This window comes from Suillus paluster (assembly GCF_016628075.1).
Source record: "Suillus paluster strain FC165 chromosome Unknown EDB91scaffold_90, whole genome shotgun sequence".
NCBI lineage: Eukaryota > Fungi > Basidiomycota > Agaricomycetes > Boletales > Suillaceae > Suillus > Suillus paluster.
In genome coordinates, this window is record NW_024537650.1 from 89919 (window position 1) to 115284 (window position 25366).

At 45.6% G+C, this 25366-nt stretch overlaps 9 protein-coding genes across 9 annotated transcripts; 6 read left to right on the top strand and 3 right to left on the bottom strand.

Annotated features, from left to right (window-relative positions):
* Positions 1 to 3892: 3892 nt before the first annotated feature.
* On the bottom strand, positions 3893 to 4789 carry EDB91DRAFT_1086255 (uncharacterized protein; the record flags this gene model as incomplete). The annotated part of the gene is made up of 5 exons (XM_041316013.1): positions 3893 to 4168; positions 4223 to 4296; positions 4327 to 4431; positions 4497 to 4594; positions 4647 to 4789. The coding sequence occupies 5 exons, from the start codon at positions 4787 to 4789 to the stop codon at positions 3893 to 3895; spliced, it is 696 nt and encodes a 231-aa protein (XP_041171997.1).
* A 1162-nt stretch (positions 4790 to 5951) lies between these two features.
* On the bottom strand, positions 5952 to 6421 carry EDB91DRAFT_1253698 (uncharacterized protein; the record flags this gene model as incomplete). Its single annotated transcript, XM_041323692.1, has 2 exons — positions 5952 to 6310; positions 6358 to 6421. The coding sequence occupies 2 exons, from the start codon at positions 6419 to 6421 to the stop codon at positions 5952 to 5954; spliced, it is 423 nt and encodes a 140-aa protein (XP_041171998.1).
* A 314-nt stretch (positions 6422 to 6735) lies between these two features.
* EDB91DRAFT_1086257 (uncharacterized protein) lies at positions 6736 to 7155 on the top strand (the record flags this gene model as incomplete). Its single annotated transcript, XM_041316014.1, has 2 exons — positions 6736 to 6974; positions 7023 to 7155. 2 exons carry the CDS (start codon positions 6736 to 6738, stop codon positions 7153 to 7155), a joined length of 372 nt encoding a protein of 123 aa, XP_041171999.1.
* A 664-nt stretch (positions 7156 to 7819) lies between these two features.
* On the top strand, positions 7820 to 9380 carry EDB91DRAFT_1239465 (uncharacterized protein; the record flags this gene model as incomplete). The annotated part of the gene is made up of 8 exons (XM_041321859.1): positions 7820 to 7885; positions 7937 to 8291; positions 8344 to 8551; positions 8603 to 8768; positions 8816 to 8899; positions 8927 to 8964; positions 9011 to 9089; positions 9129 to 9380. 8 exons carry the CDS (start codon positions 7820 to 7822, stop codon positions 9378 to 9380), a joined length of 1248 nt encoding a protein of 415 aa, XP_041172000.1.
* Positions 9381 to 15462: 6082 nt separating this feature from the next.
* Positions 15463 to 17426, bottom strand: EDB91DRAFT_1060849 (uncharacterized protein; the record flags this gene model as incomplete). Its single annotated transcript, XM_041314379.1, has 4 exons — positions 15463 to 15846; positions 15895 to 16301; positions 16418 to 16752; positions 16834 to 17426. The coding sequence occupies 4 exons, from the start codon at positions 17424 to 17426 to the stop codon at positions 15463 to 15465; spliced, it is 1719 nt and encodes a 572-aa protein (XP_041172001.1).
* A 669-nt stretch (positions 17427 to 18095) lies between these two features.
* On the top strand, positions 18096 to 19941 carry EDB91DRAFT_1253701 (uncharacterized protein; the record flags this gene model as incomplete). Its single annotated transcript, XM_041323693.1, has 7 exons — positions 18096 to 18348; positions 18401 to 18794; positions 18864 to 18915; positions 18964 to 19165; positions 19583 to 19629; positions 19679 to 19854; positions 19905 to 19941. 7 exons carry the CDS (start codon positions 18096 to 18098, stop codon positions 19939 to 19941), a joined length of 1161 nt encoding a protein of 386 aa, XP_041172002.1.
* A 1121-nt stretch (positions 19942 to 21062) lies between these two features.
* On the top strand, positions 21063 to 21281 carry EDB91DRAFT_1012776 (uncharacterized protein; the record flags this gene model as incomplete). Its single annotated transcript, XM_041312447.1, has 1 exon — positions 21063 to 21281. A coding segment is annotated over one exon (219 nt), but the record flags the coding sequence as incomplete, so codon positions are not given.
* Positions 21282 to 21689: 408 nt separating this feature from the next.
* On the top strand, positions 21690 to 21857 carry EDB91DRAFT_1019090 (uncharacterized protein; the record flags this gene model as incomplete). The annotated part of the gene is made up of 1 exon (XM_041312534.1): positions 21690 to 21857. A coding segment is annotated over one exon (168 nt), but the record flags the coding sequence as incomplete, so codon positions are not given.
* A 2815-nt stretch (positions 21858 to 24672) lies between these two features.
* Positions 24673 to 24993, top strand: EDB91DRAFT_1060871 (uncharacterized protein; the record flags this gene model as incomplete). The annotated part of the gene is made up of 1 exon (XM_041314380.1): positions 24673 to 24993. A coding segment is annotated over one exon (321 nt), but the record flags the coding sequence as incomplete, so codon positions are not given.
* Positions 24994 to 25366: the final 373 nt, after the last annotated feature.

The window sequence follows — 25366 nt, forward strand, 5'->3', positions numbered from 1 at the left end:
ATTGTGATGGTACGATAGTTCCTTTTGCCAGATGTTCATCTACGAATTCGTTCATCGCTTTCTCTTCTGGTGCAGATAGGGGATAGATCTTGCAAGAACGCAGCTCAAAGTCGGGCTTCAGTTTTATTTTATGGTCAAAGGGTCAGGATGGCGGTAACGTATCCATGGCTGCTTTGTCGAAGACGTCTTTGTACATATGGAAGACTTCGGGTACAAGTTCTTCAAACGTCTTTGGCTTTTCCTTAGCGTATGCTTCTTGTGCTAATTGTTGAGCAATGTTGGCAGCCTTTCGTACCGGGAGAGGGAAAAACATGAATCGAGCGGAGTTAGGGATTTTGGAGATTCTGTTTGTTCGGGACATGAAAGAGAAAGTAGTGGGGATATGTTCTTGAGTGAGTGGTGAATCAAAGTTGATTTTCTCGTATACTCCCACGAATTCTTCTCCTTTGACGTAAGCGATAAGAACTTCGTCGTCTTGTGGTTCTTCTATTATTTCTTCTTGGTCTTCTTCTTCTTTGGGTAGAAGTTCCGGTTGTTCCTCGGGAATTTCCTCCGAGGGTGCGTATGCTTCTTCATCTATGATTTCTTCTATTCTTGGTTGCATAGAAGCATGTTTGTTTCTATCAGTGATAAGAGTCTGAATCATGATTGGGTCTTCTTCTAGCGAGATTTCGCTTTTTGCCCAATCTATGGTTGGATTTTCGTTCTTGAGCCAGGGAAGTCCGAGGATGATGTCTTCGCCTCCGAGAGAGGTAATAAGAAAGGTGGCGAACATAGTTCGGCCTCCTGTTGAGAAGAATAAATTGCAGGCCTTGTTAATGGTTCCTGCTTTGTTCTTCGTTCCATCCATGTTCCGGACTTCGATTTGTGAAGAGAGATTGTGAGTTGAGAAATTGTTCTTTCGTACATATTTCCAGTCAATGAATGTTCCAGCGGCGCCCGAGTCAATTAGGGCAGCAGCTTCGGCGGTTTTATCAGACTTGCAGGATTTGATCGAAATAGGAATGCGCATAGAATTTGAATCGCCTACAGAAGATACAATGAGTCCGATAGATGTACTAGGGGTTTCCGATGCCGGTCCGGTCTCCCCATTTAGAAATCCTTCTTAGAAGAAGAAGGTGCTTTCGACACTTTCCAAGCTTTCCAAGCGAGGAATTCCTGATACTCTGCGTCTTGATTGTCTTGTTCGATCTTGGTTTCATGGACCGGTCATCCGGCCGGTTTCTGCCATCCTGGCGCGGAGTCTCTGTGGTTTGGGCAATCTTTCATAAGCCCTTTCTTTGCACATCTGAAACAGAGTCCCAATTTGCGGTGTCTGTCTTGTTCAGACCGAGAGAGTTGAGTGTTGCGTACTTGAGTAGTTTCTTCTTCATCTATGTCAACTTTGTCTATGTCCATCGCATATGGATCATTCTTCTTTGAGAAGCCTTGGTCGGAACTCATGAGTTGCCTTCTGGATTCGTATTCTCTGGCGGCTTCGATCCATTCTTTGATGTCAGCGGGCATCTTTTCCCTCAAAAGGATTGCTTCTTGGACTTCTTTCTTAAGTTCTTGTCTGAAACACGTTGTTTCGACATCTGAATCAACACAGGTGGCTTCTGCCACAATTCGCTTAAAGTAGGTGATGTACGCCGAAATGGTCGATGTTTGCTTGGCTTTCATAAGCATGTTTATGGCGGAGAGAGTATCATTCTTTGGAAAGAACACTGCCTTAAACTCAGTGGAGAATTCGTCCCACTTTCTGAGAGGGTGTGTGGTTGCATGTTTCTTAGTAAGCCATCCCGTGGCCCATTGTTGAGCATGCCCTTTCTGCATGAATGACGTTGCAAATGCAACGCATTTTGCATCATTTTCATAAACGGTATCGTTGACATTTATGTAGGTGGTTACAGACGTCCACCAGGCTTTAGCCTGTTTCTGTGATCCATCGAAGATGGCCGGTTTGTTCAGATTGATTTTGCCCATCTTTCTAGGTGGGGGAGTAGGTGGTCAAGGTGGCTGAGATGGTCCTGGTTGATCTGGTCCGTATCCGTCGATGTATTCGTTCTTGTCTTCTTGGATGGGAGAACCTGGTTCGGAAAAGTGTTCTTCTTCGTGTTCAGACTCCGAAGAGTATTGTCTTTGTTTGCGATAAGCCACGATGTTTCGTGACGACTACTAGGGTAGCATCGTCTTGTGATAGAGCTTAACCTTTTGTTATGCCGAAGTATAATGCAGGCAAACAATAATCAATAAGACCAAAAGTCTGTTGATACGTTCTAGACAAGTGTCTAAAGAACGCCCAAGTTCAGGTAATGACTAAGTACCGAAGAGGTAACTTAGAACCAAGTCAGATGTTCAGAGGAAAACCAGTGTAGGTTAAGCTGAAGAATCAGTGTCACCTCGCCAGGGTTTATATAGTATACTGGGTACAGGGTGTGATGTAATAATAGGTATGTATCAGTAAGCACATGCGTAAGCAATGAGGCATCTGAGTAATACTGAACTAAATATAGCATGATAAGAGACATGCGTAGTAAGCGTGGATCAAGGGAAAAAGAAGCAAGATAAGCACAGCCGTAACATCCGCATTGTATCCGTTTGAGTTCCACTTGGGTTCCGCTTGTTCCGCATTTTGCAGATCCTCATCCTACTTGCGGTAGGGTTGATTAGGGTTGTTTAGACAGAGGCTAGTACTCCCCAGTAGCAATCCCCTTTAGGGTCGAACGTGCTTGTTCTCAAGTGAGGCAGCAGGTAGCAAAGACCCAACTGTGTAGTAGATAGATTTCTCGCTGCTGCACTTGTTGTACCCACAACGCGTATTGTATAGCATGCTTACCGCTTGTCATTTACTGACCACCTCTTTTAAGTGTTCTTCTTGTTCTTTTGTCAGTCTTTGATCTGCTGGCACATGCGCAAGGATGCACTGCGCTCTGGCCAACGCTCAAAGAATCCCTGCCAGGCTTTTTTCAGCACTGGATCATAAGTTTTGTCGACCATGTGTTCATGGTACTCAGGGAGGAACGTCTCCAGGAATTCTCTTTGGTCTTTTGTCGTCCACTTGTAGCCCATCTAATCACTGGTGAGTACGCGTTGTGATTCAGTAGTGCCAACACTTACATTCGATAATTAGAGCTAGCAGCAGTTAACAGTAACAGAAGTTAAGGTCGATGCGAGGGGCCAAGGTTGTTTACTGTGCTGTGGCCCTATCAAGAAGCTTGGAATCGCGCTCTAGTTTCTTCTATCATAGGCACAAAAAATTAACTTGTTCTTTGCATGATCTGCAGGTTGCCAATATTACAAGAAGTATTCTATTGTGATTACCTGAACACTATTCTAAGAAAAATCAACCGCAGGCCTTGGGACATCTGGGATACTGTCTCAGCGCTGAGGTGTAAAATTGCATCAAATTCTGTGAGCGTGAACAGGTGAGTACATGTATGTCAACACCACAGGGAGAACACAAACCTTATGACGTTCTCACACTGCAACACCCACTGCACTTGACTGCATTGGAGTAAGTTTATGGAATGGTGTACCAGGAAACAGAGCTTTTTCTTCAGGCCAACATGCAAACCAACGCAAAAAGAGTGCCCTGAAGAAATAACTCCATTGAGACAGATCGCGTATCACGAAGAATTCGTCCGAGCGAGACAGAAGGAATTGCTCCTGGATATATTGGAGGGGAAGAGGTTTCGTCAGTAAGGACTGTTTGCCTTCAATTCAGCAACAATGTGCACAAGGACTGCATTACTTACTGACACAGACATTGATTGAGATGAGTTGGGGCATGAAGCTGCCCAATGCCTATTTATTGCAGTTCAGGCAAATGCTTCGAGGAAGTTCACATTTTGAGTAATTGTGATGGCGACTGAAACAAGTAACTCTCAATACCATTGTATTTGAAGTGGTGTCACAAGTATTGGAATAGCAATGATCCTTGGCTGAATTTTGTAAGCATCTCCACATCTATCTCACTTAAAGCTGCATAACACCAGAGCTCTTCGGTGGCAGCAGTCACCAATTTGCATTGATGAGCCAGATTACTGAGACGCTCTGTGATTGCAGCAGAGAAATGAGACTTCCCCCCATGAGATGACCGTATGTATTCCTGAATGGACTCAAGTATTTCCAGATGATCCGAAAGCATTGCGAGGACAATCTGTTGGTCCCCGGGGCCCCAAATCATCTACGTGTACAGTGTGTTGAATATTGAACAAGTCAGGAGGCTGGCCTTGGTGACATTGACACCACAACTAGGAGAAAGTTTCTTGATGGTTAAGTGGCTGAAAAGAATGTGGTTGAGTTGTGGGCGAGCTGTTGAAAGTGACAGTAATTAAAACTCACGATCACTTTGGCGGAATCTGCGTGTGTCCTCCTGATGTGGAGGACGAGTTATGATGCGGAGGGCTAGATATTTGCGTGTGTCGTCCGAGGATTGATATGGAGGGTCTAGATCAGCTTAATTTTTGCGATCGGGAGCTTGTAGAACATCATGAAAATGTACTTAGATGGACCTGCACCAGAGACCTGACACCCAGAATCCATGACTTGGCTGACCATCTTTTTAGCTCGGTACTTGGCTGCCATTTTGATGCTGATTTCCTCTTTCTTCCTGTATAAACAGGTCAGCGCTGCCCAGCTTAGATGTATTAGCAATGCCAGACCTTTCATAATACGTCCTTCTGTAAACTCGAGCTGCATTCTTCTTCTTCTTCTTCTTCTTCTTCTTCTTCTTCTTCTTCTTCTTCTTCTTCTTCTTCTTCTTCTTCTTCTCCTCAGGTGTGTTGTAGATGAGGGGACACACCATCGTTCACCATGTTTGGATAGTAAATGAGGCACAACAACGATGAGTTATGGAAAAACAAACTTGGATGCCAAGCCAAACACCAGTATGAGCAACTTCAATTTATCCTGCTGGCCCCTCACATCTTCACTCACTGTTTTGTCTGCTGCTTCAAGTTTGTTCTTATCGTTGTTCCCAGTAATTGTTGTTCCTAGTAATTTAACTATAGTCTTTTCTACTAGAATACAGCTGGTTTCACACAACACGGTATTTATAGGAGATTTTGGTTCAGAACATCTCATACGACATATAAACGAGGTCATTCTAATAAAATACACAGCAAACTGCTCCAGTCACATTCAGCAATCAGAGACTTCATACATATGATACTCAGCTTTGAGGTGTGTTGAGCTCGCAACACAACTTTAACAGGATTTTGGTTAGATGATTCAGGCAACGTCCTTAGACTGTGACTCAAAACATGCTCGTTTATTTGAGAGTTCATGTATGCACACAAAATCATTATATTGGTTGATATTTCATCGCCATCAAGCAACTGGTTTCGATGTTATGACTGCCATGATATGTCAAGACTGCAGTCTCCACCATCTTCTGTTATTAATTTCTGATATGCTACAATATCTTGTCTACTATGAACTGAGTGCTCATCTATTCTCCCAACACTGTCAATCCATTATGGAAACCCTTTAGACAAGCAGGGAGGAGTTTCATCCAAGGAGTTTATATTTGAAGTGTTCCAACGTTTTTTGGGGCATCAATATCCCAGTGCGAGCAGCCAGCATTAATGTCAAAATGATTCACCAGTCGAGAGAAGTGTTCATACATAGTACTAACGTCTACACATTGAGCAAGCAATCTATGTATTCAAGGACTTCGGTCTCCCAATGGTCAATCGCTTCCTCAATCAATCTAATCCCCTCAGCAGCAGAGCAAATTGAGCAAGCAATCTATGTATTCAAGGAATTACTTCGGTCTCCACAGTCAATTGCTTCCTCAATCAATCTAATCCCCTTGGCAGCAGAGCAAATTCTGGAATAGGATGAATGGCTCACCCTGGTCACATAGGTGGATGTCTGCTGTCTGTAATACTAATCAGTAGAAATTCTGGAAGTCAAAATACAACTCACCAAGTCGCAACAACACCAATGCGACGCCCACAGCTGATCTAGTAGAAAGGGCCGGCAGAATTTGGCTCAGGAGTGATATAAACCACCCCACGATGAGCCCGCATGTGAGTTACAGCAACAGCAACAACGGTTGGGGGTGTGGTAGTTACCGGTGGGGTGGAATTAGTTGCAGTAGATGCCACAGTGACCGTCGAGTTGATGATGGGTGGTGCAGTGGTCACAGGTAGAATGATAGCAGATATTGCAGGAGCTGCAATGGTGACTACTTGAGTGGCAGCAGCCACTTCCTGAATAGCCACAATGACTGTGTTTTGTATGACCACAAACAGGGCAGAGGTCAATGAGACCGCGTTGTTGCCATTGATGTTTAGTTGAGCAAAGAGTGCCATCAAAGAATCTAAACTAACCATTAGAAAAGACAGAATAACAAATGGATTTACACACCACTGCTGGAAGGACTAGCAATGGACGCCACAGGCACTTGACTATCAGTGCCGGAGGAGGTCATTGTTGAGTAGGACCTGTATGTTGAGCGTTAGAAACTTGCAACTCACCTGTATTATACATATAACTGACACTTGCAAGTTCAATTTGTGAATCAAGTACATAATCTGCGGAGTACAAAATGTAATTCCCTATTTTGTGCGATGTTCTTTCATCCGTCATGTAGACACATCACAGGCTTTGTTCTTCAAGCTTCAGGCTACTCGACTATTTAGGCTATCACCCTTGAGCCACCGAGCAGAATTTGGCTTCTGGTGACCTTCCCGGTGATTCACCACTATATAACAACTCCAGCATCGACTAAGTACGTATACCACTATGGCTATGGTCATATTCGTTGACAATGCACCTCCCACTGCAGAATACCCTGAGATCGTCACCATCCATGAACACACTGCTGGTTTCCTTCTTGCTGCCAGCACAATGGCTGACAAATGTTTTCTCTATCACTACCTGGGGGTATATTATAACATCCCGGCATGTAGCAAGCAACCCCCTTGGAAACCACCTTTCTACTGTGTCACCCGTGGCCATGTGGTGGGTGTGTTACCCAGCTGGTGAGTACTCTCTGGTCATTAGATGGATTTTATATAAATCTACACTAGGGAGCACACTCTAAATGCCATTCTGGGCATCCATAATGCCAAATACGAGGAAGTTGATACTATCGCCATCGGTGAGGAAAAGGTCAGGCTGGCAATTGAGAAGGGAGAAGTGGAAATTGTAAACAACTACTAGTAGCGACTACATAGTGCCTACTCCTAGTATTGCTTCCATAATTGCATGACGCACTTATACTGTTCCTGGATTCTCCAAATAAACAATAACTTCAGTGTCTACTCATCGCCCTTTGAGGGCTTCAATCAGTGCAGCCACCCGACATTATGAATCTAAATGTTCTTGAGGGTCCACAGCCACCTCTGTTTCATAATGGCCATCGCAAACGCACACACTTAAATCGGTACATTCTGCAAGCCAGCTCTCTACCTTCCGTCTACTACATGTCTGTAACTTTCTCCTCATGCTGTAAGGGTGGAATAAAGGCTTCCCACCGGCACATTCTATGCACATCACAATCTGATTCTCACCCTGAATCTGATGCATTTTCTGAAGGGGCTGGAGATGAAGCCGATTTTGGGTACATGGATGGGTACATGGATGCAATTGATGATGTCCCGGCTACATCAAAGCGAAAACAGACCACGGATGTAAGTGTTTGCTGGTCATAATTTTGCTTCACTGATTTTATTTGTAGGATAATCCCCTTCTAGTGTGGTTAAGCGGTCGTGACGACTATCTGGCAGAAATGCTTCGGATGGATGGCTGAGGGGACTATACTTCGGATACTTGCTGCAAATGTGGCTCTGCTCCTGCCCTGTTCTGATGCGACAACTGTTGTGATATGCGGCTATACTGCGGAGACTGCACTGTCTACGACCATTTGCGGTGTCCCACTCATCGCATCAAGGTTTGTCTGTATTAATTCTGAGTGGCCGAGTCAGGAGTTGATTCGCTTTAGGAGTGGACGGGGTCATTTTTCATAGCTACATCGCTCAAGAAGCTTGGTCTGAGGATCCAGCTGGGGCACACGACTGGCGAAAGCTGTATCCTGCCTCACAAGTCATTCAATGACAACTTCGTCCTCATTGATACAAATGGAATACACGAGATGGTGGTTGACTTCTGTGGCTGTGAAACCTCCCAGACTCATACCAAACAGCTCTTGTGCATGGGTTGGTTTCCCTCAACAACTGTGGATCCAAGGACAGCGGCAACCTTCCAACTATTACACTGTTACAAGATTTTGTCTTTTGAGTCCAAGGCATCCACGTATGAATTCTATCACTCACTCGTCTGTATATCTGACAATGTTGGTTTGATTAAGAAGGTTGGCATTTTTCTGGGTTGATCTTGCATGAACTAAAGTACCTCTAATTCAGGACCGCTATGAATCCTTCATGTGTATGGTTCGTGAGTGGCAACACCTAAAAATGTTGAAACATTTTGGCCGTGGTCACGATCCAGTCGGTGTGAGTGGTACCAAAGAGGGCGAATGCGCCGTCCTCTGTCCGGCTTGCCCACAGCCTGGCAAGAATCTACCCCCTGACTGGAAAGAAGCGCCAAAAGCCAAACAGTAAGTCTCTTGTCATTTTCGAACATGAAGCAATGCATTAATCACACTTAGATGGCTTTATTCATTGTTTGTAGCTATTGACGCCAATTTTCGCTTGAAGAGACAGAATATTTCCAGCGATGAAGTGGACCCAAGTCTCTCAGAGGGATGGTCATACTTCATGGAAGAGAAGAAGTTCAAGTCGCACCTCAAGGAGCATTTGTCTGAGACACAGGAGGTATGTAAACAGCCTGGTCCAAGATGTCACTGACAACACCTCCACAGAAAAGTTCCTGCTTGAACCATAATGCCATGAATATGGCTGAGACAAAGCTATCACAGGGCCTTGCAGCTACTGGATTAGGGACAGTCGATTGCACGTGACATAACTTCAAGCGCCCGAATGGTGTCGGGGACCTACAAAAAGGGGAAAAGTACATGTATCACTTGTGAAGCTGCTCTGACTAATTCAATTCTTAGGTACATTAACATGGACTACCTTTTTTTCTCCACACTCCACAACAGCCATCTCGACGTTCTGAACGTGTCATATGACATCGTGTGTCAATGGCACAAGAATCTATGGAGTTGCATGAAGTCACTATCTGAATCATACCATATATCTTATTTGTGTCTTTTTATTCGGTTCTTCGTCCCCAATTTCCACCTTCCAGCACACATCAACAAGTGTCAGACATTGTTCTCTTTCAATTTCGCGCGTTTTGTGGGCCGTACAGATGGGGAGGCACCCGAACGTGGCTGGTTCAATATAAATCTGGTCGCATCAAGCATGAAAGCAATGGGACCTGGCTGTCGTAGGGACACATTAGACAATCATTTTGGGGATTGAAACTGGAAAAAAGTTGTCAGCTTAGGTATGTGGTTTACGCTCACTTATTATTCTTGTTTGGTTGATGTTTTTGGGATCAGGTGCATCTCTCATCTATAAAATGCGGGAAGCTGTCATTGAGAAGGCTGATCATGAGGCTGCGTTCCAGGAGTTCAATGCTGCGATTTACCCTGACCACAGGTCAGCATGGACAGTCGAGATGGAGAAATGGGAGTAAAACCCGAATGACACATCACTCACTAACCCCCTTGAGTGCAAGTCAATCCGTAAGTTTTGTCTTACTATTCAAATTATATTTACTGAAGCATCTATTAAGAAATTACGCAAGGCGCAGCCCATCTAAAACTTGCGCAGATGGAAGCTGAAGAACTCACTCGTGGAATTGACCTATCTCTGCACCCCGACATCTCACCAAGTGTTCTTATCACATCAGGATTCGACCTCGAGGAGGAGCAGTAAGTAGCTTTACCTAAATGCTACCAGACGAAGGCAACTAACACCTGGGACAGACGTCATGTGAGAGCAGTATCTGAAGGGATGGGTCTCCACATTTCTGATATGCAGAAGGGCACACTCACACGAATGAGGAATGTCCTGCGTTGTAAAATTGAGACATGGAGAAGTGCACAGGTTCTGTACATGCCTGCAGTGCAGATTCTCACCGCTACTGTGGTTCCCAACCCTCATCAGCCATTTGAGAGTGCTGAGAACATCCACCTGTGGTTACCGTCTAATCTGAAAGGCAAACCATGTGATTCCCGACTTCGAGATCATGAATGGGATTTGCAGTATGCACAGGCCCACAATGCGCCCGAAGAGCTTCAACAGTGCCTTCATGTGCACTGCTCTATGCTTACATTCAAGCGGGAGTGGGTTTGTGGTCAAGGCACCAACACCCGTGCTCAGAATGCACTTGCTCGTGTACACGCGCGGCAGGTGGCATGCACAAAGAGATACAGAGTTGTGTGGGAGGCGCTGAAGACCTTGGCACCCCTCTTGAAGAAGGTGGGATGGCGAGGACACCTGCAAGACCTGAAGGATGAAGACGTGAAACCATTAGTGGACCCTTTCAGCAGAGAGACCAAAGGTCGCCGTCGCCTGACGTGGATCTGGATGATGACAGGTGTGGATACAGGTAGTGATGGAGGTGATGTGGATGGTTAGTTTTTATTTGATCTTTACGAGCTGTTACCGACAGTGGTCTCTGAATCTTTTGCTAGGAGTTCGCGTGGAATGGTGCAAGTCCTGAGCAAGAGCAATGCACTGGGCAGAGGAGATAGAATTGTTGCAGGAGGAGATGCAAAGGGTGCTACAGTTTTTTGATTGGCAAGCCAACTGGTGGGACGAGCAGCAGGACCAACTTGTCTGTGAGACAGTGGCTCAATGCAAGGGCTTGATAGCATATGCTAACAAACAGGCACACATTCAATGTCAGCTTGCATCGCGCTTTAGAGTGCTGTGGGCTCCGTACCTTCCCCAGATATCCCCTCCAAGCTCGAGCCTCATATCAGGCGCCATACCCTCACTGGACGACATGCAATTCCCCGACCTCATGCTGCCTGCTTCATGTGCCTAGTTGACCTTCTGTAGTGTAATTAATATTCTGTTGTGCCTAGCGTTTTGTTGCAATGAATGGTCTCCTGTCTCCAGATTTTAGTTGCCAGGGAATAAAAATATGTAGTTGCCGAGGAACAAGAATATATAGTTACCGGAGGACAGGAATACATATGCGGACAGCCAGTGTACTGTGCGAGCTTACTAGGGAGGCAGCTCTGATGGCTAGCATGTTCTAATGCATTACAGACAGGCTAGCAAGCATTGTTGATGCAATACGGTTGTGTGGTAAGTACCAGATTTAATGCACTATGGCTACAGCATATTGTGGCAAACCAACGAAGCATTAGCGAAGGTGATAAACACACAAAAGACTGGCTTCACTTGCCACGCCCCTCACCTCTTGCAGTACACACTAATGTCCCTACCTCCCAAGCCTCATGCACTGCCTACAATCCATCACTTCCGACGTGGCTGACGGGACCCGTTTCTTGGCACCTTGTCTTCTGAATCGCAGCACAGTGAGTGAAGAGTGGGGTGGACACATCTCATCATATGTATCCTTGTCTTCGTCCATTGTATTGCACATGCTGTCAGGGCAGTGGTGTAAAGGGACAGACGCGGGAGGAAGGTCGTCATGATCAATGTAAAGTGGCGTAAGATTTCAGTTGCAGGTGGAGGGGGGCTGGAAGACCTACCAGCGGGTGCAGACTCGAGCTCCTCCTTGTTCGAACTTCTTCCAGTGGGGCATGAACTCAAGTTCCTGGTGTACTAGTAGCTGGGAGATCTCCTCCATGGGAGTGCTGGAGGTCCTCATGCGAGAAGGGAGGGTTGGTGAATAGTGTAGAGCAAAGGAGTGAACCTCGTTACCGATGGATGTGAGGTCAACACCTATGGAAGTTCAACAACATTGAGGGTTTGCCCATGAAGGACTCACGATATTGAACAGAGGGAGGGGCGATCAAGCTTGGGTTCTCCTTCCTCTTCTACACATGACTCCTCCTCATCCTTTTCCATTCCTCAACCTTAATCTCTTCTGCATTATCTCAATCCAGCGCACATGAGCTCGCCCGTCGCTCCCAGATCCTCACCAAATGTGCATTCACACATGCCCAACCCAGGCCTCCACCCCATTTCCATGTTCGCACTCAAAGTGACTGCTATGCAGATTCAGAGAACAGGGCACCTGTCACCTCAGGCAGCACTTTTCGGTGCCTATAAAGGTCTAAGAGACCTGGTTTCTATGTTATGGGAAACTAGTCTCTGAGACCCACCCTCCCGCCATCTAATTATAGTTAATGCCCTCACATTTCCTCACGGGCCTCCTGCACCTCCCTGCATGCCTTCTACAACCTCCCTGCGCGCCTCTATTAACCCTCCCAATAGCCTCTAGCACACCATCTAATTATAGTTCATGCTCTCACATTCCCTCATAGGCCTCTTGCACCTCCCTGCATGCCTCTATTACCCTCCCGCCTCTAGCACGCCATCTAATTATAGTTCATGTTCTTGCATTAGAGCCCGTTCAGCAACCGACATTTGAACAAAATTTAGCCAACCAAAGAAATTGTGCATGAGCAGCACGAAAGCCAACATGTTGGAGTTTGAATTCACTTGCCCTCCGACTATGATGATGATTCCTACTACTATTAGCCATCGATACGATCCTCTGCAGTGAAAGTGCATCTTTGCAACTGTAGCTGTTCTTATTGTCTGTACCCAGTTTCAACTCCTGTCTATGACCAGAAAGAATGAAAGCAAATCATCTGTACCAAAAGCGCAGTGGTGGTTGGGGTGAGTCTGTACTGCTAGTGGTCAAGTCAGCTGGGCTATGAGAGGTCTCTGTTGAATAAGAGGGTTAGTCAATGGCTGCCTGAATACTGGATCCATGGCTAGTATGTTATCGATAACGGTCAATCTTACCAAGGGCTTTCAAACTCAGCTTACATCTCAGTCACACTCGTGCCACTGACAACTTTCGAGTTGGTAAAATTTTGTTCAAATGTCGGTTGCTGAACGGGCTCTTAATTCCCTCGCGGGATTCCATGGTTACATATGTTTCCTATTGTCCGAAAATGGTAATTTTTAGTACTACCTTCGAAAACATGACCCAAATTGGCAGATATTATCGGCTATATCACACATTTCACCATCTTTTAGCTCATTGTGGCCTCCTTGCTAGTAATTGTTTCTTACTTACTCTCTTTTTTTTATTTCTGTGCTACTTAATCACCTTGTCTGGCTGGAATGCAGTTGTTTTTGCTTGAAACAAGTATGAATTAAGTGCAATTAAGTGTAAAATAAGTGCACAAAATGAGGCAATCAACAATTGAAGTCCAGTTCATGCTCGAACAAGTGGTAAAAAAGCCCAAAGAAGTGCGCAAAAGCCAAAAACAAGAGGAGGGGATCTGCTTTTGAGCTTGTGGGAGCTTGTGACAAGGAGGCATTATGGTTCTTATCAGAAACTTTTCTGATCTTGTGTGGGAAAAACAGTAACAAAAGGGAAGTTAAGTAATGTGAGAATTTCCTGATGTTGGCAGTTCCAAGATATGAATGTTTTCTGGCTATGCCAAACTTCACCCTGCTCTTCCCTGTGTAATAGGCTTGTATATATCATGTGGCTTAGCTAGTATACACCAAATAGAACATATCTGAGAAGGCTTGACCGCTTTTACATCTCTCAGAAAAATACACAAAATCGCTTTTTGTTGTTTTTATGTATTACAACACAGTATACATGAGGCTCTTTGCTTGTCATACTGCACTACACAAGACTTCCTATGGTATAATACACACATTGTATGATATACTGACCTCAGAAATACCATCTACAACAGTCTTGAAGTGTTACAGTGTGGTATATATGCCTAGACACCAAAAACTCGAAATTTTGTGTGAATCACTGCTCCACTGTATAGCCTAATGTGCATGTATGCAAGAAATGTGAAATTTGCACATATACCTGCAAACCCAACCTGAAACACTTCAAGACTGTTGTAGATGGTATTTCTGAGGTCAGTATATCATACAATGTGTGTATTATACCATAGGAAGTCTTGTGTAGTGCAGTATGACAAGCAAAGAGCCTCATGTATACTGTGTTGTAATACATAAAAACAACAAAAAGCGATTTTGTGTATTTTTCTGAGAGATGTAAAAGCGGTCAAGCCTTCTCAGATATGTTCTATTTGGTGTATACTAGCTAAGCCACATGATATATACAAGCCTATTACACAGGGAAGAGCAGGGTGAAGTTTGGCATAGCCAGAAAACATTCATATCTTGGAACTGCCAACATCAGGAAATTCTCACATTACTTAACTTCCCTTTTGTTACTGTTTTTCCCACACAAGATCAGAAAAGTTTCTGATAAGAACCATAATGCCTCCTTGTCACAAGCTCCCACAAGCTCAAAAGCAGATCCCCTCCTCTTGTTTTTGGCTTTTGCGCACTTCTTTGGGCTTTTTTACCACTTGTTCGAGCATGAACTGGACTTCAATTGTTGATTGCCTCATTTTGTGCACTTATTTTACACTTAATTGCACTTAATTCATACTTGTTTCAAGCAAAAACAACTGCATTCCAGCCAGACAAGGTGATTAAGTAGCACAGAAATAAAAAAAAGAGAGTAAGTAAGAAACAATTACTAGCAAGGAGGCCACAATGAGCTAAAAGATGGTGAAATGTGTGATATAGCCGACAATATAATGGCAATAGTAGCCGGGGGGGATGGTGACAAGTGATTAGATGGTGACGGCAGTGACAACGGTGACAGCAAGACAGCGAGTGAATAACGACAAGAGAGAGATGAACTATAAGAATGAAGGATACCACCTCTAGCAAATCAGCACTCACTCATCCTCGGATTCTTCATCCACATCCATCCGCAAACCATGCCTCTTCATGGCGACACTCTGTGCAAGCTCCAAATTTCGAAGGATGACCGAGTGCAGCAAGTGATTGATAGACACTGTAAGCTCGGGTGTGCGCGCCCCAATTGGTGTTGGAAAATGCCAGAGGCATGCTGCTCTCCTTGCCTGTGGATGGATTGATATCCAGGGGGGTTTTGTTGCCTCGACCATTGCCAGCAGTGTCGATGTCAGAAAGGATCATGTGTCCATTAGTGAAAAGCCAGATGGCGCGTTCCATCTGAAACACAAGCAAACATCAGTTTGCACTATGAAGAAAGAAGATAGAAAATGATTACCGCTGCTGTGGCAAGAGCAAGAGCACCCTTCGAGTGCCCTGGCAATGAATTGTTGATTCCTGGTAGGCTGACAGCGCCAGACGTGGCACACTTGTGCTGCACGAGGACCTGTACAATGAGGTCAGATTGGAATGGCTTGGACATCGCTCCATCATCCGTGATCTCTCTGAACAAGAAGCCGAACTTTTCGACCAAGACTGTTGCGAAATCTTTATGGTCCTGATCAGTGTTTAGATCATCCTGCAAAGCCATGAAGTTGGTGAGTATGATGAGGGCAACATTACTTATGGTATTGTGCCACTCAGACAGCTGTTGGAGGGTCTAAAAAAAAGTCAGATTTAAATAGTGCCTGAAAAAATAGCGTACGAGGGCAATAGCAGGCCCATCAGCAACAACTGTGTGCGGAATCTTACCCTTATAGACTGCGTCCCAGACTGACTGCAAAATAGGGCAGAGAATGTCGTCTGCCAGAGTCCACACTTCGTCCATATCGCCGATGCAGCGAATGGCGGTAGGGATAAACTCTCTCGCCCACTTGTTTTCCATCTGGCAACCCTTGGGGAGATGTTTCTTCCTGTATGCAGAACGTGTGATGGCTTTGGAGGGTGCAGCAATGGCACATGGGGCATCTGTTCCGGTGGTAGCAGAAGTCTCAGTCTTCAGCCGCTTCACGGGAGGAGCTTTGAGCGTGGCAGCGACAGCGGTCTGATAACTGTAGTCAGTAAAATATAGAATTAAGAAATTAAAGCATACTGAAGACGTCAACCGGCGCATGGACACTGGTTCAACAGGTTCAGTCTTGACTGCAACCATACTTGTGTTGGTGCACTCCACACTTTCGTCTTCAGATGACAGCATCAACACGTCATCGTCGTCACCCAGAAGAGGCGACATTTTCCGCTTCTGACTTGCAGCAAACAAGTAAAAGTCCGGTGGGAAGATGGAGCGAGACATGGGCTTTTGGGCAAGTGGTGGAGGCTCAAGATCAGAATCACGGTCCAAGACCTCTACCTTGTGACTGGCGTCAGAATCAGACTTATAGTCCGCAAGAGCAGGCTGCATAGCAGGGGTGGAGCCATTGAGATCCATAAGATGGTTGCGGATGTCACTAAAGACATCCATGTCGTCGAGGTGATTGGTCGCATCAGGCTGTTCAGGTACTGAGGTTGTGTTGTGATGTGCAACATTTGAAGGCACCTCATCGTCAACGGATTTAGAGGCGATCACAATGCCCTGCAGCTGTGGTTAAAGCCATATCAAATTAATATAATCAGACTCACCATAAAAGCCTTTGTGCTTGTAATACGAGAAAGAGGTTTTGTGAGGAGATCATCATCCTCATCAGACGCATACAGATCTGAGTAAGACTGTGTGAAGCCTTCAGCATTGGTAGTACTGCCAATGGGTGTGGGCGGAGGTGGAACATCACTATTGTTAGTACTCCCCCTTGTGAGCTTAGAAAAGCTAGTACTAGTCCTTGGATGGGTGGAGGTCCCGCCGGTAAAAGAATTCACCTTGGAGGTTGGCCGTGAGACAGTTGTCGTGGTGTGAATGTTTGACACCCAACCTGGGATACGCCCACCAAGTGCAAATTTTCTGGAACTTGCAGTACTATCAGACACAAGGTTGAAAAAAAATAGAGTAGTCTCAGTCAAAAGGACGCTCATGGTGCTATGGTAAGATAACACTTACACATCAGACATCTTCTGAACGTCTCCATCACGTGCTTTTGTTGATCCATCGATAACAATGCCAGTGTCTAACACCAATTGAATCACATCTCTCACCACCTGTTTGCTGACCTTTTTCCTCTTGGTTTTAGTTACTGGTTCCTCCAGCTCCTCATTGGTCTCTGGATGTTTGGTGTTAGCATCAGCTTCACATCCACACTCACGACCCTTACCTTTGGTGCCGATAGGCTTGTTGGCTATGATTTCGGCCCCTGCATGCCCACCGTCTATAGTCGAGTTGGAGGTCTTCGAGGCCTGTGCAGCCTTGCCCACTGGGCATGCACAAGGACAAGGATGCTTAGGCTTAGGTGCGTCCATGCGTACAGCATCTTGGTTTGCCTGCATTTGGGCCTGCAAAGTAGCAATCTGCTGATAAATTTCCTGCAGAGCTTTTTTACTTGCCTCCTTTGCCTCTCTGTCATGCTGGTCATCAGCAGCCTTTTGAGCGGCAGTACGTCTCTTTCCAACACCCGCGGTCAGAATGTGTCTGGGATGCTGAGTTGCATTCTTAGGTTGAGTTCCTATGCGCGTTGTTGCTGTGCCAGGCTGAGACATTGTGGTGATGGAGGGTTTCAGTGGTTGAAGAAAATTGAAGGTGGTGGATTACCAAGTTCAAGGTGAGTTTTGTCGCATAAAAAACCTGGCCAATTTATTGACCCTGCTTAATAGTATCCTGATGTACTAGTCCAACTACCACCTACTACGGCCTCCAGACCTCTGGAGCACAATATTTGCCTGCACTTTTTGGCAGACTGTGTTCAATGAAAAGGCCGATGGCCTGTCAAGTCAAACACCTTGGTAAGTATGAACATTTACCAAAACCTGTCCGGTGGTGTGCTGACACTCTTCAACATTTATTAAAACCTGTCTGTTGGTGGGGTGACACCCAAAACCATTCCGGTGGTGGGGTGACATAACTGTCCATTTCGCCAAAACCTATCTGGGGGTAGCTCAGATTTTCATCCGGACGGGGCGAAACCTTTCTGGGGGTAGTGCAGATTTTCAGCTGGATGGCACCAAAATATGTGAGTGCAGATCCAATAGTAGCGCCCCCCAACTGTCAAACTTGAATATTTTTTGATAGACTTCGTCATCCATACATGGCGTCAACCTAGGACACCCATCATGCCCGGAAATCGCCCTACTCACCATGCCCTTCAGTTTCCATGCTAGTCCCCAGGCTGCCTGCGCTGGTTTCGAAACTCATCGGGCCGCACTCAACACATGCATGCTTGCCATCCGGTTGCGCCTACTCAAGATCTTCCCCAACTGCACCAGCCTCCACAGTTCTTGCCTCCTCCTCCAGATAACTTACCACCACCTCAGTCATCACCAGGTCCAGCGCCTGCTGATGATTTACTACCACCTCGGTCATTGCCAGGTCCAGCACCTGCTGACGAAGATCCAAATCTCCCAGAGGCACAATTCACAGACACAAGTGAGCGGTACTTTCGTACATATCACCCACTTTTGAATGGTAAGTGTTGAAGTGTGCTTCTCGCATTCTTTTGACTTACACCCTCTCTTAGGACTACCATGCTCAGCAGATGGTGTGTTTTTACTGCCTGGAACACCTCCAACTCTTCCTCCACCAAAGTCGCCTCGTGATTGGAGCCCGTATCACAACAATATAGAATTCGTTACAGCGGAATTTGTATTCAAACAGCGCCATATGTCCAATTCAGCTATGGACACTTTATTTGACTTAATGGCTGCGCAACTACTGAAACACAACAACTCTCCTCCATTCGCCGATCATAAGGACTTGCACAAAGTGATTGACACTATGCAACTTGGCAATGTCCCCTGGCAATGTCTCTCGGTTCGATACATGGGAGATCGCCCTGAGCATGACGCCCCTCCATGGATGGACAAAGAATACGAGGTCTGGTACAGGGATCCACGTCTGATGGCGCATAATATGTTAGCAAACCCTACATACAAGGGTGAAATTGACTTCACTCCATTTTGAGAGTATAACTCATTGGATAGTACACGCCGATGGAAAGATTTTATGTCCGGAGACTGGGCATGGCAACAGGCTGTACGTGTTTCATGTATACTTATAACTTCACAACTAACATTTGTTTAGGATGAGATATCAGAGGATCTGAACACACATGGATCAACATTTGTTCCAATCATCCTCAGCAGCAACAAGACCACTGTCTCCATGGGCACAGGTAACAACAAATATTACCCTCTGTATGCCTCGATCAGAAATGTGCACAACAACATGTGGCATGCTCATCGCGATGCTCTCGTTATCATCGGTTTCCTCTCTATACCCAAAAGTATATGTATTGATCTTTTAAATTGTACCACTCGTCTGAGCCATGGTCCAGCTGATAAAAAGAATGCTAAAACCGAGTCATTCCACATATTTCGTTGCCAGCTGTTTCACCACTCGCTCTCTGTGATTCTCGACAGCCTGAAGCCTGCAATGACCGAGTATGAGGTCCTATGTTGCGCAGATGGTCATTTTCGACGCGTTATATATGGATTAGGACCCTACATTGCAGACTACGAGGAGCAAGTGTTGTTATCCTGTATTGTGAGAAACTGGTGCCCAAAGTGAGTATTTCGACTCACAATCAGCATTGACATTAATGGACAATATCATAGATGTCTTGCAATTTGAACCGACCTTGACGGTGGTGGTCCATACCACTGTCAGGAGCACACAGATCTATTGATACACGAAATCATAGATTCGGATGCTTTGTGGGATGAATTTGGTATCATCAGTATTCTTGTTGTGAGTGCAATCACCCGCTTTTGAATTATATACTAATTGTTTTGCATAGCCATTCACAAATGACTTCCCCCGAGCTGATATCTATCAATTGCTATCTTTCGATCTTCTCCACCAGCTGGTCAAAGGTGCCTTTAAAGACCATCTTGTGGATTGGGTAGTAGAGTACCTTAGACTTACGCATGGGACCAAACGAGGAGACGAGATCATGAGTGACATAGATCACAGGTATGTGACCTCACTTATTAATCGAACAACATCCTCTAACAATACCTTAGAATTGCTGCTGTAGCATCATTCACTGGTCTATGTTGATTTGCTGACGGCCGTGATTTCAAACAATGGACCGGGAATGATTCAACAGCCCTTATGAAGGTCTTCCTTCCAGCTATCGAAGGCCACATACCTCAAGATATGGTGCATGCATTTCGTGTGTTTTTGGAATTTTGTTACATTGCGCAGTGCAATGTCATTAGTGAGGCCTCCTTGAATGAACTTCAAGATGCGCTTACTTGGTTCCACCGCTACTGCCAGATATTTAAAACCACGGGTACAAAACCTCACTTTTCGTACCCTCACCAGCATTCAATGACCCTGTCATATACCTGATCCGACCGCCCTAATATCAATATCTGCTCCGCTTTCCGACCCCCTCTGCTCTATTCATCCTCCACTCCGCCCAATCACAAGTCCACATCCCGCCCTACACTTCCACTCAACCGCTCAACCGGTCCCCTTCCATAACCTCTCCATTCAACTGGACCTCTTTCCCCTTTTAGATATATACTTCCCCCTTTGGTACATAGACCCTTACTTCTGGATCACCGGTAATTCCTATTACCGCTCGATCACTGATCCGATGTGTACATATTGATATCTGCCCCGACTTATGTCTTTCCTATGTAAAATACTTACAAATTATATCCTTGGTACATAGCTTTACAACATAGTTATCCTGGTCACTGCCTCATACATAGAAGTATATAACATATCCTGTACTTAGATATTTTCCTCAGTCTTAATATTACTTGTCTTCTCGCAGTTACCTCTTGTGAGAATTCTCAGTAGGACCTTGCCTCCTCTGGACACAAGTCTCAACTTGTTGTCGCCTCCAACCCTCCGACCCTTTGCTCCAACTTAGAGCCATGCTCTAAGTCCTCCCCTTATTCATCCGCTCCTACCAAACATTCCCCCTATTCCTATCCACCCTCTGCATCACTCCCCGCCTTCTCTGCTCCGCTCCTAGTCGGTCCGCCGCTAGTAGCTCTTACCCCCCAACCCTCAAAGCGGACCCAAGCGGTCCACTTGTCCTACCGTCGGACAACATTGGACCCGCTCCAAATTCAGGGCACGTACTTGGCTAAGGGCGCAGCACAAGAGCTGAAGCCAAGCCCTGACCCCTCTGCTTCCTGAGTCGGCACGGTACCTAACAGGCCCACTATGCAGACATGATCCGACTCTTTGGCGCCCCAAATGGATTGTGCTCATCAATCACTGAATTGAAGCACATCAAAGCGGTGAAGGATCCTTGGTGGTGGTCTAGCAGGAACAACGCCCTCGGTCAGATGCTTTTGACCAACCAACACCTCGACAAGCTTGTGGCATCTCGCATTGACTTCACTACACGAGGCATGCTTGTTGGTTCAGTATTATCAAGAGCTGTGGCTGCTCTCTGTAAGTTTTTCTATATCTAACTTCGTCGTCTTGCATACTTAATGGGCATGAAGATGAACCAAATGCCCCTGTTGTTGCACCTCAAGCAGAAGACGATATTGATGACGGCGAAGTTGTTGACGGTCCGACAGTTCTCGCTTTTGTACAGCTTGCAAGGACTCCTCGTAAGTGGTGTTGTAATATGGTCTGTCTCAATACCTTCACGACATTTGACAGAACAAAAACGGGCATGGATGGTAGCAGCACTGGCAGAAGAAGTTTGTGTACCACACCTGCGACGCCTTATCCATTACTTCCTTTTCTCTCAACTCTTCCCTGATGACCCCCGCAACCCTGAAGATGTCCCTGCCGCCAACTGCCCTCGACATGATGGCAGTCTTCTCATCTTTAATTCTGCTGCTGCGACGTTCCATGCCCCCGGTGATCCCAGCAGCATTGGCAGCATGCGACGTGAACAGATTTGCACATGTCCACTCTGGCGGAACGTCTACGCACATAACAATTGCATATTTGTCAACATCAATCCAGAGCTTGAAGGAATTGAAGGGCTCGAAGTCGCCAGGGTTATTGCGATTTTCATAAACAATGACACTCTTCGAATGTGTAAAAATATATATTTTCGGAATTGGTCACCTGTTGCGTGTGGCATACAGCAGCGTACAGCCTCAGCCAGCATCTCGTGAGTCACACATTACTCTTCTCCACGATGGGCAATAGACGGATCAGCGACGACCTCAAAGATGCTGCATTGCGAATGGCGAACAAAGGATATGCAACCAAAGAAATCCTCTCCATCACACAGATCTCAAAGTCAACCATCTACCGCACACAACGTCGTAAACGAGCCACTGGCAGTGTAGCCAAAATTCAGGCAATTGGCAGGGGCAGGCCTCGTACTTTCACCCAGCATGATATCCAGTTCCTCATTCGGCTTGCTCGCCATAACCCCACCCTATTCCTCAATGAATACCAGCTGAGACTTCAGGATGGCCGGTTTCTACAGACATCACTATCCACCATTCACCGATCTTTTGAGCGTGCTGGCATCAATCTCAAGCACATTGAGAAGATTGCAGCTGAACGTGACTCTCTATGTCGCGCAGACTTCGTTCGTCGTGTCTCGCAATACTCGCCAGCTTCATTACTCTGTTTGGATGAAGTTTCAAAAGATGACCGTACATACTCGCGTCGCTGGGGACGTGCTCCGCGAGGTGCACATGCTGAGCAGCATCAACCATTTGTTCGGAAACGTCGGTTTTCAATGGTAGCAGGATTGGCTCTCAATGAGGGCATCATTGCTGCAAAAGTTGTTGAAGGATCATTCAATCGCAAGACTTTCATCGATTTTTTGCAAAATGATGTGGTTCGTTTTCAAACTGTCAGTGTCGTTGTGATGTATCAGTAACCTGTTATTATTAGCTTCCTATCACGACTCCATTTCCAGGGCCACGGAGTGTGTTGGTTATGGACAATGCTCGTATTCACCATGCGGAGGAAATCGAAGAGCTTGTTCATGCTTATGGTCAGTATAATAAAGCTTGTGATACGGAGTTGTCTCACTATTTTGTCAGGGTGCCGCATTGAATACTTACCACCATATTCCCCGGATCTCAATCCTATTGAGCAAGCATTCTCCGCAATCAAGTCACATCTCCGTTGCCAAGGGTTAGGGTTCTATGGGCCTAAGGCTCCTTACTATGAGCTGTACACTGCATGTTCTGTCATAACACCCGAGATGACTTGGGGCTTCTTTCGTCACTCGGGTTATCTTGCTTGACCATAGCATTGTTACAATACAGTAGCATAATATTATGAATGGGTGTCTGTGAATACTGCAGCCGAAAAATACACTTTGAAAGCTCGGAGCCATACAAACTAAGCATCAAGCATCCACCGTTCCTCGGCATCGCGAATATCTGCAAGCTCACCAAGAGACAGTCCAGCACCAAGCAAGTCAGCATTCTGAAGGAACCGAAGACAGTGTGGGCCTGTCACGTCAATGTTGTCCAACTTCTCACGTAGCCATAGCGATAGGTTGAAGCATTCACAAAAATCAATCAAACTCAACTTCGGACGAAGAGCAGCAGGCTGTGGGATGTTGGCAGCGTGATCGGGTCCACGTTTGCCATGCAGGAGGCCCACAATATCCTTGAAGTCATTGTTGATGACAATACTTGGTGCGGAGGATTGGGTTTGGGTAACTGTATTGAGACGTCGACGTGAGAGAGTAGCAATATCAGTCGGGTCTGCGTATGTAACATCAAAAATCTTCGTGTTTGGCGGATTGTCTAAGTCGACACCTGGCTGCTTGTTCGGACCAACCTATTGTGTAATAACCCTGTTAGTGACACATGCAGATTACATACTTCAGAACATCACGCAGACCATCGCAGCAGCCCACGTGTTGAGATGTAATGGTGTCAGGTTGACGTGTTTGGCGTCTGGTGGAGCTGGCCAGCAGATACGGAAACCACATGCTCGGTCTTCGCAGGTATACTGACGAGTCAGATTTGCAATTGCCTCGTTTTGCTCTATCTCCTCGTCAGTTGGACCTGTTGCAGCCTTCGCAACATGAGTGACAAGAAGACAATCGAAACACATATATCTCACCCTCTTACCCGCAGGTTCGGCTTCAGCTTCTTCATCTTCTTCAGCTTCTTCGCCATCATCATACTACCATGTATTTAGCTTACTGCAAATCACATACAAACACCCAAAATACATACCTTGGTCTCGATGATAGTCAATTTGAAGGCTGGTGACCGGTGTTCTTTGACTTCCTCCATGATTGTGTCGAAATCACTGAGGTTTGCGAGAACAATATTCTTATAGTTCGTGTGAAGGATTGTGTACGTGATCGTGAAGTTGGTAGCCGAGAGAAGACCTGATCGATTCCCAATACCGTACATCATTTTCTCGGAGACGTCATAGTGTTTGAATGTTGTATCGAGAAGGTCGCGGAGGGTTGAATCTTCGTGGATGAAGAAGGCACGGTTTATGGGTGGTGATTTAGCATTCTTGCGGCGTTTTTCTCCAGTTGCTGGAGGTGGTAGAAGTGGGGTAAATGTCACGGAGACTGCGATACCCTTGCCATTGTTATATGCGCTCTCCAAAGGTTCTATAATGACAACATAAGGTCCCTGGTGTTCACTGTTCAGTACTGCGATAAAAACATACCATTTTCATTGAAACCATTGCCATGGACTCTAGCGTCGTCACGAGTATCATCGTCGGACCCGAGTTGACTCATAGTCACGCATATACTCAGTTGAATGTTGTTGTGTAACGCGCGTCGGGTACTACTTAGAGTACTACTCAGCCACACTCGTTTGAAACTTTTTTCTTTTTAGGTGAGTTTCATTATATTTGTAAATTGCAATAAATGTTTTTTTTTCATTCAAATTCAATTGGGTCACATATCCATGCGCCCTCGTTCAATGGTTTGACAAGGTTGGTGACCATGCTGACGAGGATACCAGCATGTGGATAGTCCGTCCAAGCGTTCATGACGATGGCACCCCAAACTTCGCTGTTATTCATCTCAAGACAGTCTACCGAGAAGTGCACTTAATCCCTGTCTATGAATGCAATTTCATTCCTAATAACATCCAGTACTTTCATTCTTATGATGCTTTCTGCTCATACTATGTCAACAAATTTGCAGATCACCATGCCTTCGAGATAGCATCATAATCACCCGCTCCCAGTCCCGCAAGTTCCCATATCTACTGTACTTGCTTTTTGTCCTTTTGCACTACGTATTTAATTGCCAGCTTTTTCATCCTTGTACTGTCTATGGTACAAGTAAGCAAGTGAATACAAGTGAAAACAATAATCAAATTTTGCAACAAGTAGCTAATAAGTACATTAAGTAATGTGTGAATTTCCTGATGAATTTGGGTCATGTTTTTGAAGGTAGTACTAAAAATTACCATTTTCGGACAATAGGAAACATATGTAACCATGGAATCCTGCGAGGGAATTAATGCGAGAACATGAACTATAATTAGATGGTGTGCTAGAGGTGGGAGGGTACTAATAGAGGCACGCAGGGAGGTGCAGGAGG